This window comes from Monomorium pharaonis, chromosome 5, assembly GCF_013373865.1.
Source record: "Monomorium pharaonis isolate MP-MQ-018 chromosome 5, ASM1337386v2, whole genome shotgun sequence".
Classification (NCBI taxonomy): domain Eukaryota; kingdom Metazoa; phylum Arthropoda; class Insecta; order Hymenoptera; family Formicidae; genus Monomorium; species Monomorium pharaonis.
In genome coordinates, this window is record NC_050471.1 from 18,148,968 (window position 1) to 18,164,423 (window position 15,456).

General features: G+C 37.1%; 1 protein-coding gene across 1 annotated transcript; it reads left to right on the forward strand.

Moving 5' to 3' along the window:
- The first annotated feature begins 7,612 nt into the window (after positions 1–7,612).
- LOC118645628 (golgin subfamily A member 6-like protein 22) lies at positions 7,613–8,546 on the forward strand. Its single transcript, XM_036287066.1, has one exon. It carries the CDS (start codon positions 7,646–7,648, stop codon positions 8,426–8,428), a length of 783 nt encoding a protein of 260 aa, XP_036142959.1. The 5' UTR covers positions 7,613–7,645; the 3' UTR covers positions 8,429–8,546.
- The last annotated feature ends 6,910 nt before the right edge of the window (positions 8,547–15,456 follow it).

Here is a 15,456-nt window from a genome sequence, read left to right on the forward strand (position 1 = left end):
TTTTTCAAACAAAAAGGCCAGCAGCAGATAAAAGTGAATTACCATCACCCAAAAAATCTCATGGCTATGATATAAAAAATGATGACAACAGAAGTGATAGACACGAATCACCGAACCAAAACATTATTGTCAAAGAAAAAGAAACTGAGGATATTTTTGCAGCGCCTTGTACAAGCTTTAAATCCGAGCATGTTACATCTGAATCGTCTGAATCTGATAAATTATTAAATGATATTGGCAACTACATTGAAATCAATAATATTTTAAAACTTAATGACGCAGAAAAATATAATTTGATGACTAATCCTTGGAATCCTGATAAAACGTATAATTTCAAAGATGATTTAAGGGAAAATCAAAACAGATGTTTTCGTTTGGAATGGTTACACCAATACCCGTGGTTAGCTTACTCCAAAAAAATAAAAGGTGCTTTATGCGTGCATTGTGTACTCTTTAGGCCAAGTATAAAACGAGGAGTTCAAGGAGCATTTATCAATAGAGGTTTCATTAAATATAAAGATTTTCACGATAATGCTAAAAAACATTCTCAAACGGAATGGCATAAAGAAGCAATAATGAAATCAAAATTATTTAGTAATGTTATTACAAATAAGAAAAAATCAATAGATTTACAACTTAATGACGCAAATAACGAGTTAATTAGGAAAAATAGAGATAAATTGCGTTCAATAATATCGAGTATTGTTTTTTGTGGTACTCACGATCTAGCACTGCGCGGAAAAAAGTCAGATTCAGGAAATTTTCAAGATTTATTGAAATTCAGAGTTGAGGCAGGTGATAGTGTTTTGGAAGAACATTTTAAAACTTGTACAGAAAGAACAAAATACACTTCGCATCGAATACAAAATGAATTGTTTAATATCTGTGGACTTGTCATACGTAAAAACATTATTGCAAAGATTAATAATGAAAACACTATTGCATTTTCACTGCTAGCGGATGAAACTGCAGATATTTCAGGAATCGAGCAGCTGTCGATAGGGGTCAGATTTGTAGAAAAGAATGATAGCGTTTCAAACAAGATATGCGAAGAGTTTCTCGGTTTTGTTCCTCTAAAGAAACTTAATGCAGAACATATTGCATCAGAAATTCTCTCATTTTGCAAGAGAAATGATATAAATATGTCAAAATTAGTAGGTTTAGGATTTGATGGATGTTCAACAATGGCTGGTACTGAAGGCGGCGTTCAAAAATTAATTCGAGATAAACACAACAAAGCATTATTTTTCCATTGTGCTTCTCATAGACTTAATCTCGTGGTGAATGACTTGAATATTGTGCGTGACGTTCAAAATACTGTTGGCACTATAAAAGAAGTAATCAAATTTTTTCGTGAAAGTACTCTTTGAAGAAATTTAATTTGTAACATTCCTATGTTATGTGAAACACGATGGTCCGCAAAATACAAGAGCATTAGAGTGTTTTCTGAAAATTTTATTGAAATTAAAAAGGTTCTTGATTCTTTACCTACAAACGCTGAAGTCAACCGTGCTACTAGAGCTCGAGCACAGCAACTGTCAAGTGCTACATCAGAAACTTCTTTTATAATATGTACGCAAATTATTGCAAAATACTCTGCAATGCTTGAACTTGTGACTAATGCTCTTCAAGGTATTTCCGTGGATATGATTTCGGTTCAAAAGCATGTAAATATTTTACTAGATACATTCAGGAAACATAGAGAGTTTGATTTAGATAGCACTTTCGACATTATATTTAAAACTGCAACAGCGGTTGCTCAACATTTTGAAGTAGAATTTAAAATTCCACGGATCGTTGATAAACAAACATATCGTGCAAATTATAATGCCAAATCTGTTATGGATTATTACAAAAACTCTATTTTTATACCTTATCTTGATTCTCTCTTAAGTTCATTAAATAACAGATTTTCTTCTCAAAATACTGCTGCGTTTTCACTTTACAATTTGCATCCATACTATCTCAGGGAAAAAAATCGGAAAGAATTTATGGACATAATTAAAATAATTAATGACTTCTATCACATAGAAAACTTTAATGAAGAAGCTGAAATATGGTATAATTACACAGGCACACAAAAAAAAAAGTGGTTGGTCCGGCGGACTAGACTAGTCAATCCTTATGTATTTCGACCCGCTGAATCCGAATCTGAAGTCAGAATTGCAAAGTTAGCTCGCATTTTCTAACCTCAAAAAAAAATTTTTTTTTAATGTTGGTCCGGCGGACCAGACTAGTCTATTCTTATGTATTTCGACCCGCTGAATCCGAATCAAATGTCAGAATTGCAAAGTTAGCTCGCATTTCCTAACCTCAAAAAAAAATTTTTTTTTAAATGTTGGTCCGGCGAACCAGACTAGTCTATCCTTATGTATTTTGACCCGCTGAATCCAAATCCAAGGTCAGAATTGCTGAAATGACTCATTTTTTCCTAACCTCAAAAAAAATTTTTTTAACGTTAGTCCGGCGGACCAGACTAATCTATTTTTATGTATTTTGACCCGCTGAATCCAAATTCAAGGTCAGAATTGCTAAATTAGCTCATTTTTTCCTAACCTCAAAAAAAATTTTTTTTTATACGTTGGTCCGACAGACCAGACTAATCTATTTTTATGTATTTTGACCCGCTGAATCCAAATTCAAGGTCAGAATTGCTAAATTGGCTCATTTTTTCCTAACCTCAAAAAAACATCTTATAAAAGCAGTTTAGGTCACAAATGTATAATCCGGAGCGTGCAGGCTTGCGTACCACATTATCCGGGGAAAATTCCATACGTATGAAAAGTTTGAGCTTCTGTGAATAAATAGCGTAGAAAATTCACTCCTTTTTTCTATTATATCTAACTCTTTTATTCTGGAAGGTTCTGTGCAATGGCTTTCTCTTACGTTTCTTCCCTTTCACAGAGACATCACGTTTGAGCGTCCAGCAGAAATCAGCCATCATATTCACATCCCATTTGCCTTGATATCGAAACTCCATCTCCTTGATGTCCTGATGAAATCTTTCTCCTTGTTCTTCACTATAATCACCTAGATTTTCTGGGAAGTAGTCGATATGAGAATCTAAGAAATGCAACTTAAGATTCATTAGGCAACCTAGTTTTTTATAGTTCTCCATCATTTCCGCCACCTTTTGTCTGTAATCTTGACTTTTGTGGTTTCCTAAAAAATTTTCTGTGACACCTTTGAAACTCAGCCATGCTGCTCTCTTATCTTCATTCATTTTGGTAACAAAATTATCGTCTCTCAACATTTTACGTATTTGAGGTCCATCAAAAATTCCTTCTCGCAATTTTGCATCAGAGATGTTGGGAAATTTTTCTTGTAAATACTGGTAGCATTCATCATTTTTATTCAGAGCTTTCACCCATTGTTTCATGAGTCCTAATTTGATATGAAGAGGTGGAAGAAGAACTTTTGAAGGCTCAACTAACGGTTCATTTATGATATTTTTAGACCCAGGTTGCAGAGACGTTCTTGTTGGCCATTCTTTTCTAATGTAATGGTTTGTTCGATCTCTACTATCCCATTCACATAGAAAGCATGGATTTTTTGTGTAACCTGATTATTGACCCAATAATATGGTGAGAATTTTTAGATCCCCACAAATTTGCCACCTATGTTCTGTGTATTTAATTTTTTCAAGAACTGTTTTCAAGTTTGTGTACTCTTCTTTTATCACTACCGAGTGCGCTACAGGAATGGAGGCATATACATTAGTATTGTGCAGCAACACTGCTTTCAAGCTTCTCTTAGAAGAATCGATAAATAGTCTCCACTCATCAGACTTGTAACATCCAGGTTTCAGTTTGTTCATTAATCCGATAACATCGTGACAATAGACTATGAATGTTCCTCATCTGCAAAGAAATATTGCCGATATTCTCTTTCTCTGTCACGATAATAGGAGGTTTTCACATTTTTCGCCTCTTTAACATTGTGTTTCAACCAGGACGCCAAAAACTCTGCTCCATCTTTGGGCAAACCCAAATCTCGAACAAGATCATTCACCTTCTCTTGTGTTATTTTTCCTGGTTTTTTTGATATATTATACGGAACATAGTCATCACCATCAGTTGATTTACTTAAACTTTTAGTCTCGCTCTCAGTTTCAATCTCAGATTCTTCCGAACTTCCATCAATCTCTATTCGATTGAGTTCAGAAGTAATACTTGTATCCATGACTTCATCGTTTGTTTCGTCGGATGCTGATATATATATAGGTTTCGTTAAACTCGAAACATTGGCGTAGCATAATGCCGGACTAACGTTAAAAAAAAATTTTTTTTGAGGTTAGGAAAAAATGAGTCATTTCAGCAATTCTGACCTTGGATTTGGATTCAGCGGGTCAAAATACATAAGGATAGACTAATCTGGTTCGCCGGACCAACATTTAAAAAAAAATTTTTTTTTGAGGTTAGGAAATGCAAGCTAACTTTGCAATTCTGACATTGGATTCGGATTCAGCGGGTCGAAATACATAAGAATAGACTAGTCTAGTCCGCCGGACCAACCACTTTTTTTTTGTGTGCCTGTGTTATTGGAATAATAATGACATTGTTATAACAGATTACACATTAATACTCAACTTATTGCAACACTGCCAATTTCTTAAAGCAATAGCACAAGCAGTAGAAATTTTAATTTGCCTTCCACCTACTACATGTACAATTGAGAGATCATTTAGCACTTTGAGACGGGTAAAAACTTGGCTCAGATCTACAATGAGTGAAGATTGTTTAGATAGCCTATGCATGTTAAGCATCCATCGACCATTTGTTTTAAATAATAAGGAAAGTTTTTGTAACGAGTATTAGACATATTTGCAAAAAATCCAAGAAATGTGAAATTTGCTTTTTGTGAATAATTATGTTTTATCGTTTTATTTAAACCAAATAAAGTATCTTATTTTTTAACACTTAATCCTTCGCATTTGAACAAAAATTGTGTGTGTGTGTGTGTGTGTGTGTGTGTGTGTGTGTGTGTGTGTGTGTGTGTGTGTGTGTGTGTGTGTGTGTGTGTGTGTACCATACATACATATATATATGTATAAAAATATACATGTATACTCTGCCCCCCCCCTTGAAAAAAGTTATATGGGCGCCCATGGTCAACGAAAGTTAATATTGCTGCAGAAAGAGACCCATTGGATAGTCGTAAGCATAGCACACGGTAGAAAGTGGCTCCGAGAAATTAAGGTTTTTTAAGGTGAATTGAGGGACGTGGTGCCGTGAGGAGTGGATAGGAGTGAGTGAGGGGTGGAGAGGAGTGAGTGAGGGGTGGAGAGGAGTGACAGGGACAGAAAGATAAAGGGCAGAGGGCCCCGGTGAGAGAAATATAGAGAAAGAAAGAGTGAGACGGAGAGAGGCCCTACGGCCACGGCGCATGGAGAATAGCGAGAGGGGCGACGTGCAGAAGGAGCGCGAAGCCGTAGCGGCGGTGGTGCAAGTGGAGACGCGTGCGGCCGAAGTGGAAGGTGGGAGTGGCGGCGAGGGAGGAGGGGGTGTGAAGAGGACGGTGAAAGAGCAAGGAAAAGAAGAGAGAAAGGGAAGACCAACCAACGCCGAAAGACTGGTGAGAGATAGAGCGCAAAGTTACGGCTCAATTTTAGATTACATTAGTGTAAAGAGGAAAAGAGGAGAGATCTCTCCGGAAAGTGAAGAACAAAAAGCTAAAAGTAAGAGAAGCGTATTGGAAGGTGCGCGGCGGATCGATTTGGAGAGAGAGGTCTGTTCGGTGGAGGTAGAGAGAGAGGTTTGTTCGGTGGAGGTAGAGAGAGAGGTCTGTTCGGTAGAGGTGGAGAGAGAAGTGGAAGACACAAACGCAGAGAAGATGGGGGAACAATGGGAAAGTAAGAGCGAGAAGGAAATAATGTTAGAGTTGTTGAAAAGGTTTAACGAAGAAAAAGATAATACAAAAAGAGAGATGGAAAAAATGAAGGAAGAACTATTAAAGGAAATAAACTATATGAGGGAAGAGGATAGGAGATACCGGGAAGAAATGAAGAGGAGACTGGATAAACTGGAGGAAAGGATAGAAAATAGCGAAAGAGCCACGAATAAAGAGGAAGTAAAGAACAGACTAGAAATATTAGAAGCAAGGACAAGAGGAGGAATACCGAAAGCCAGAACAGACCAGAGTGAAGCAGAAAAGGAGATACAGGAAATAAGGAAGATCATGGAAAGGAAAGAAAGAGAGGAAAGGAAGCTAAACGTGATAATTAAAGGTTTAGAGACAAGTAGTCAAGGTAAGAATCTAGAAAGTGAAATAGAAAAATTCTTAAGAGACAACATAGAGACGAACATAGAAGTTGAGACAGCAAGAGCAATAAATGGAGGGAGAATGATTCAAGTCAAACTCAGAAAATGGGAAGATAGAAATAAGATCATGCATAATAAGAATAAGTTGGGAGATAAGAAGATTTACATAGACAATGACAGGACGAAGAAAGAAAGAGAGGTACAGAAAAATATAGTAGCCCATGCGAAAAGATACAGAATGGAGAATAAAAAAGTACAGATAAAATTCTGGAAGCTAAGGATTGAAGATAAATGGTATAAATGGAATGAAACAAAGGAAGAACTGGAAGAGGATTCGACATTTCGAGAAAAAAGAGAAAGCAAAATGGATTGGGACAAGAAGGATTGAAGAAGAAGTTAAAGGATTGACGGGCAGTAAAGGAATAAAGAGCAAGCAGAAGTTTAATGATTTAGGAGAGAAGGGAAAAAGGAGGAAAGAACAGACGGGAAGGAGGGGAGAAGGAAGAATAATCTTTTGGAATGTGGCAGGAGTTAAAGGAAAAGAAGAGGATTTTTGGAATTTCATAAAAGAATACGAGGTTATAGGACTCACGGAAACATGGCTTGAGGATAAAGAGGAAGCGTTCGTAAGAAGAAAACTGGAAGATGATTTTAAAGTGGAAATGGTAGCAGCTAGAAAAGATACAAGAAAAGGAAGACCAAAAGGAGGAATAATTCTGGCCACAAGAAAAGGAATATACGAAGAGGATACAAATGCAAAAAGTTGGAAAGGGAAAGAATTCATAGGTAAAGAGGTAAGAAGAAAAGGAAAAAGACTGTATGTAGGAGTTGCGTATATGAGAGAGTGTAGGAAAGAAAATAGAGAAATGATGGAAGAAATGACGGATTTGGCAAGAAGTGAAATGGTTTTGTTTGGAGGTGACTACAATGCAAGAACAGGGGAAAAGATGGGATGCGAGTTATACAAGGAAAAAAGAAGACGCTCAAAGGACAAAGTGATAAATGAGGAGGGAGAAGAACTACTAGAGTGGCTGGAGAATAAAGGCCTAAACATAGTGAATGGAAGAACGGAAGGAGATGAAGAAGGAAGCTTCACGTACATCAGCAGCAGAGGGTGCTCAGTGATAGATTACGTAATAACAAATGAAGAAGGATGGGAGAAGGTAGAAACATGCAAGATAGAGGAAAGAGTGGAGTCGGACCACCTCCCAATAACAATAGGATGGAGTGAGGAAGAGGAAGAATTAAAGGAAGAAGAATAGATTGTCAAATACAAGTGGGATGAAGAAAGCATAAAAAGATACCAGGTAAATTTAGAGAAAGAACTAGAGAACAAAGGAGAGAAAATTAAATGGAGCGAGTTGAAGGAAATTGTTAAGAAGAGCATGGTCACGAAAAGAATAAAGATAAAGGGGAAAATAAGAAGAGGAGAGGAATGGTACGATCAAGAATGCAAATTTAGGAAAAGAGAACTGAGAAAACAGCTAAGGAGGCTAAAAAAAGGCAAGATTGGAAGCAAGGAATACATAGAGAGGAGGAAAGAATACAAAGAATTGGTGAAGAAAAAGAAGGAAGTGTGGGGAGAAGAACTGCTGACGAGATTAAGGAAAATAAAAGAAGGTAAAGAGTTCTGGGAGGAAGTGAACAAGAGGAGGAAAAGGAGAGAACTGATAAGTAAAAAGATAGACACACAGACATGGGAAAAACACTTTAGAGATGTACTGGACGGAAAGAGACAAAGAAGAATCAGAGAATGGGAGAAAGTTAAAGAAGAGGAAGAAGAGGACATAACAGAACAAGAAATAGAGGAGGCAATCAAGAAGAAAAAAAAGAAGAAAGCATCAGGACCAGACGGAATCCCGAACGAAGCGTGGAAGTTCGCGACAGCAGGACTTAGAAAAAGTTTGAAAAAAATCCTGAATGAAATATGGAAAGGAAACGGCTACCCGGAGGAATGGAAAACGGGAGATATAGTACCGATCTTTAAAAAAGGCGAAAAAGATGAGGTGAAGAACTATAGAGGAATCACACTGATGGACACAGGATACAAGATTTACACAGAAATTATAAGAAGGAAATTAGAGAAGAAATTAGAAGGAGAGAAAATGCTGGAAGAAAGCAGCAAGGTTTTAGAAAAAAGAGAGGCACAGTGGATGCAATATACTTAGTGAAGAAGGCGATAGAGAAGGAGATAGGAAGAGAGGCAGGTAAAGTGTTTGCATTCTTCGCGGATTTGAAGGCGGCATTTGACACGCTAGGAAGAGAGGAAATAAAAAGGATGATAGAGAAAAAAGGAATAAAAGGAAGGTTAGTAAACAGGATCCTGGAGATATATAAAGAAACCAAAAGCAGGATAAGGATTGGTAGTGTGGAAGGGGGTGAGTTCTGGACGGAAGAAGGAATAAGACAAGGATGCCCACTAAGTCCCACTATCTTCAATTTGTGTTTAGCAGATCTAAATGAACAACTAGGGAAAATACAAGGAGCGGGAGTCATGATGGGTCAGAAAAGGATGAGTGTGATTACCTATGCGGATGACATAGTGCTTCTGGCAACGAAGGAAGAAGTGTTGAAGGAAATGATGATTAAATTACAAAAATATCTAGAGAAAAGGAAGCTGATCCTGAGTAAAGAAAAATCGAAAATAATGGTATTCAAGAAGACAGGAGGAAGGGAGAAAAGAAGAACTTGGAAATGGGGAGAAGGAGAGATTGAGGAGGTGAATACATTTAAGTATCTAGGATTTACAATGAAAAGGAATAATGGAAATGAAGAACACATAAAGGCACAAATAGGAAAGGCAAAGAGAGCTATGGGAAAGGTATGGAGTCTCGGAGAAAGAATATTCAGAAACAGCTGGGAGAAGAGGATAAAACTTTTTGAGGCTATGGTAAGAAGCATAGTTTTATATGGAGTAGAAATATGGGGATGGAAAGAACGGAAAGATATAGAGGCTTTGCAAGAAAGATATCTGAGATGGACGCTAAAGCTAGATAGAGAGACACCAGGTTATCTAATTAGAAGGGAAACAGGAAGGGAAAAACTGGGTGTGAAGGCATTAGAAAGGATAATAAGGTTTGAAGAGAGGATCAAGAAAGAAGAAGAAGGAACTTTACTGAAAGAATGCTGGAAATGGACGAGGAGAAATGTAAAAGGAAAACACGAAGAAGAGAGAAGTGGAAGACTAATGGAATTAGGTTGGACGAAGAATGAATATGAAGACCAGATAGGAGAGAGAGAGGAAGTAGTGAAAGAAAAAATAACAAGAGAAAGAGCAAGGAACAGATTGGAAAGCGAAACAAAGTTAATGAACTCGAAATATTGCAAGGAGATAAGATGGATATTAAACAACCAGGAAGAGACACCGGGATACCTGAGGGAGGACAACAACCTGAGTAGGAAAGAAGTGATTAAAATAGCAAGGCACAGAATGGGAAACGAAGCAAGAGCGAACAGATATTGGGAAAAGGAAGAAAATAGGAGATGCAGATTATGCGGAAAGGAGGAGGAGACAATAAAGCACATAATGGAGGATTGCGAAATAAGTGGAGTCGGATATCAGGAGAATTGGGAGGAGACGATGGAAAAAATAGAAGAAAGGAGACCCAGATTATGGCAGCTGGAACGGTTAAGGAGAGAAGCAAGGAGGAAGGACACAGAGGCCAGATCAGAGGGAGGAGGAGTGTAGCGGAAATGGCTCGGAAGAGGGGAGGACAGAATGCAAGCAAGGAGAGGGAAGAGAGAGAATAGTGTGAAGAGAACGAACTCTAGTGTTTCTGAAAACAAACTTTTGTAAAGATTGTACAAATCAAACAAAATAAAAGAATAATAATAATAATATTGCTGCAGAAAAAATATTGTAAAGTAGAAAAGGTCAGGAAAAGAACAAAATATGCAGTAGAAAAATTAAAAATGGAAATAATTGTATGGCTAAAGTTAAAAAAAGCATCTGGAGAAATATAAAATCAATAGAAGATCAGTTAAAAACAACAACATTCCTAGAAATCAAATTTGTGCAACATTAGAGATAATAAAAGCTACAAAATATGCAAATACAAAAAGTCGAAGATATAGTGAAGAGTAGATCTTATTATGCATGCTAACATATATGAAATTACCTAGTACATATGAATTTATAAAAAATAACCAGATATTACCTGTTCTGTGCGTTCGAACTATATGTCCTGGTACAGCGTTGCGCCGACGCACGGTGGGCCAAAATAGAACCTTTTTCGTTCAAATAACGTTTAGCCAAAAGTATACAACTGATTTTAATGATCTTGGTTTTAAATTGAAGCTTATAAAACTCCTCAGCAATCTGTCATGGCCGATTTTTGGTAAACTCTTTCGTTTTTTTTTTTAAATTTACGTGTAAATACGAGAAAACGGTAATGTTCGTAGTTTCAAGATATACATATAAACTTTAAACAATCGCTCGGAATTTTAAACAATTTGCTACAAATTGATATTTGATTTAAATTGTTGTACCTTTCGGTGCAACAAAGATAATTTCGGGATCGTGTCTGCCCAAGGAGTTGGAACTCGCGGAGGAAGTACTGCGAGGGTCAGGTCCACAAGTAATGAGACTCTCGTCTTTATATAAAAAGCGTTGTTTATTCTGTATAATGTACAGATTGGCTCTCAATATGTGCGGTAATCGGTGAGGCCGCGTCGTGTTGAATGTGTATGACGATAAAACTCGGCGAGAACTTGATAGCTCGCCTGACGCTTCGTCGCTATGTAGCAATTGAGTCTTTACGTACGGAGGTCTGTGTGATCCGGAGTAGTAGTAAAAACACACGTGACACGCGTATTAGCGTGAATAGTTAATAACTGATTCTCCGCTGCCCATCAATCGGCAGTCGTTTATATAGTTCGGAAAGTGTCAATTGGAGGGGCAATAGGCCCTCGATACGATAATGGCCGCGCGTATTCAGCTCGCGGGAAATATTCGCGGGCTCAGCAACAAACCGCCAAATTACAATTTTAGCATTTCCACAGGAAATGTGGCGTGATCGTTGCTAAGCTGAGATTGAGTCTCGACCAGTACGTTGACCGGTGTTATGGCCGATCGGCCTTGCGCGAGGTATTACTTGATACTTATCCAAATTCTTTATTCTATAATAGTTAATAGACATTTCGTTATTCAATCATTTTTAATTTATATAGTTTCCCCAGATGTACTATAATTATTAAATAAATACGCTAACATGTCAAATGAAAAATAAATTAAAATCTTATTGGTGGTAACGATAACATTAATTATTAAATCTTAATTACATTGTAACTTTTTTAAATATTAATACTCAGTAATTATAAATACATACATAAATTCGCAAAATATGTAAAATTAATATAACGTGATTGGACTAGTGTTAGGTGTGAACGTGAATGGTCGTGTGACGATAGCGGTGTGAGAATAGGGATAGGAATAATCGGAATAATGAGATTTAGGTTGTAAAAATTGTTGTAAGAGAGAAGAGAGGACAGTAAAGTTGTAAGATAATTAAAGGGAACGCGGTAGAAATAGGAGATAAAGTCAGAATTTGGATAAACGATTATAGGAATCGAGGTTAGAATACGTAGTCGTGCGCGGGAAAAAGCATAGAGAAAAGAGTGAAAAAAGAGGTAAAGAATGTTAGAAGAGGGTTAGAGAAATCGAATAGGTAAGATATAAGGTAGATACGTGTGTCATAATGAAGTGATAGAGGAAAGTAAGGAAAGAATGAGTATAGAAACGAGCAAGAGAAAGTTAGGTTAAGTTAACGTTTGAAGGTTCTAGAGAGATGACAAAACGAAAATAAGAGAATAAGAAATTTAGAACAGAGGAAGAAGTGAACTCAGAACACATGCCCTGGATGATGAAAATGACAAGGATAAAGAAGAGGAAGAGGAAAGGGAATGCAGAAAGGACAAGAATAAGAGAGGACAATTCACCTACAGAATGATCACGCTAGGAAAGAGTGGGAAAAGTGGATGAAGACTCTGATTCTGGTAGGTTAACGGCTGTACACTAGGGAAGAGAAAAGCAAGGTTCTATGAAGAGGCAAACAAAATGTAGAAGAGATAAATAAATTGAAAAATGAAAATCAAAGGGTTTTCTGGTCCGAAAACAAGAAAAGAATAGATCAGAGATGCAGTAGAGAGAAGTGATAACGGGTCTAGGATAATGCAGTATACATTAGAGAAGAGGAAAGATAAGTACTAGGAAGAGGTAAAAGAAAGGAAAGAGGAGTAAAATGAGAAGAGTAATTTAAAGGACTTTCTGGACCGGAAACAAGAAAAGATTAGAGCAGAGATGCAAGAGAGAGATAAGACAAGAGGAACTAATAAGGTAAAGGATTAAAAGGAAAGAAGCGAAGGATACAGTTTTATTGGTGATCCATATAGTACGGATTGCGTGGAAAAAGTAAAGAAAAAAGGGTTGCGGTCTCCTTTGGGTTATGGATCGGGACTTGAAAGCAGCTCACAATAGTATAAGAAGAGAAAATTCAGGAGGTACGCGGAAAGAATGTAAAATATAGGAAGAAGTGAAGATGGAAAAAAGATTCGAGGACGCAAGGGTGACAGGAGGGATAGAAGAATAAGGAGTAACAAGTACAACGAATTTAATATGACGGAGAGCAAGACTGGGAAGAGGCTGTGCAATGGGTTCATGGTCTTTCAGAGAGTAAATAGTAGATAGCGGAATAGGTGCATATGGAGTAGAGGGATAGGAATTATAAGTAGAGTAGGAGAGGATAGAATTATCAATGTATGTAGGGAATGAAAGAGGTAAATCAGTATAATTATCTTATCGTTGTCATTGGTATATTAGAATATTGAAAGTGTGTAGCAAGAAAAATGATTTAAGGAAGATTATATTGTATTTTATGTAGGATTCTCTTCTTGGTAATGGATGCTGAAGAGAAAAAAGATTTGTTGTATAAAAAGGATTCTTGCGATTATAGGATAAGATAAGATAAGATACATTACATACATTACATTAGGTTCATAGGTATATAGGTTTATTTGATAGTGAGAAGCCATGCGACTGGAGATTAGGATAGAAGGATAGTTAAATGATTGGAGGAATATACGTAAAAATGTAGAAGGTGTAATATATAAGATATAGTATAAGATATAGAAAAAAGAAAGGTGTTTAGAAAATCGAGGAACTGAATGTAAATAAACAGGTAAATGTCAAGAGAAATAATGATTAAGAAATAAGGAGTTTAGGTTAAACCAGTATAAAATAAGGTGTGGATGAATGCAAGGTTAAGATTTCAAATGTAAACCAAGTCCCTTCTTGGCATTGTATATGCTTGAAGTAATAAAGATTCAATATAACGTGATCGTGTCATTCTTAAAATTAATTACAAAGTAAATTAAATAAGAGAAATATAATAGTAGTCCGCGAGTGGCACCCGTTTGACCACGTCAATATTGGCCACGTCAATATTGACTACGTCAATATAGGCCACGTCATTATTGACTACAATCCCGATTGACCACGGGGTGGATTGGCCACGCGTGATATCGCCCACGTCATTATTGCCCACGTCATTATTGCCCACGTCATTATTGCCCACGCGTCATTATTGTCCACGCGTCATTATTGGCCACGTCATTATTGGCCACGTTAATATTGGCCACGCGTGATATTGCCTATGTCAATATTGGCCAAGCGTCAATATTGACCACGTCATTATTGCCCACGCGTCATTATTGCCCACGTCAATATTAATCAATTTTTTTGCTTAGCGTGGAAAGTTGCAAACCCATGTGGTGCAGAGAAATGCTTTGCACACACACACACACACACACACACACACACACACACACACACACACACACACACACACACACACACACACACTGGGGGGGGGGTACAAGGGGGGCCTTCGGCCCCCCTCTCGCACTCACCCCGTCCAAGTCGCAAACCCATATACAGTAATGACGTGGGCAATAGTGACGTGGGCAATAATGACGCGTGGGCAATAATGACGTGGTCAATATTGACGCGTGGCCAATATTGACGTAGCCATTATTGACGTAAGCAATATCACGCGTGGCCAATATTGACGCGGCCAATATTGACGTGAACAATATCACGCGTGGCCAATAATGACGCGTGGGCAATAATAACGTGGGCAATAATGACGCGTGGCCAATATTGACGTGGGCAATATCACGCGTGGCCAATATTGACGTGGCCAATATTGACGTGGTCAATAATGACGCGTGGCCAATCCACCCCGTGGTCAATCGGGATCGTGGTCAATAATGACGTGGCCAATCGGGACCGTGGGCAAACGGGACGCTCTCGTAGTTCGCAACTTAACAAAATATCGCGCATTTTAGTATGACACCCCCCCCTCCTTCCCTCCCTCCTCTCTCTCTCTCTCCCCCTCTCAAGTACTACGTAGTACACAAATACAATAAATATTATCACGTTTAACAACATCTTTAGTTTGTATTATTCTACTTTCATTATGTGTAATTTGAATAAAATTTTAACAATTATCATTTTTTTATATTTTTAGTGTTAAACACGAACAAAGAAAAAAATTATCAAAAATTATCACTAAAACTGCGATAAATAATCAGCACGATACTTTCTCTTTGAGTGTCGTATCGTGTTTAATGTTAAAAGTGTTAAAAAATAGTAATCTTGTTAAAACAATTTTATATGACATTTAATGAAACTCTAATAATATTAATTGGAACTATTGTTAAAAATGACGTTTATTGTGTTTCTGTAAATACTTTAGAGGGAAAGATATTTTTGCTGAATTCGCGAAGTATATTTTTTTATCTTTGTCTTTTTAATATAAAAATTGCAGCAACGTTCTGCTCTATTTTTATAAAATGCAATACTATAGCTGCAATACTATAGGTAAAAGTTATCAAAATTAAAAACTGTATGTTCCTGATTATTTTTTTTATTAATTAACAAAAAATTGTGACCGCGAATGTTTTGAAACTATAAAAGAACGAAAATGAAAACTTATTCTTATAATGACCCAGATAGCCAGTTTCGTATAATAAAGATATTAGCATCTTCCTATGCATTTATGTCGTCCGTTGTGTTGTTGTTTGCTAGCATTCGATGTCGGAAATAAAATTCTTTGCACGTTTCAAACATTATGCTAGCATTATTTAAGATCAGTGTCGAATGCTAGCAAATAACAGCACAAGGGACGACGTAAATGCA

Coding starts and splice junctions, on each gene's coding strand:
- LOC118645628 (XM_036287066.1), top strand. CDS start 7,646: ATGGTCACGAAAAGAATAAAGATAAAGGGGAAAATAAGAAGAGGAGAG.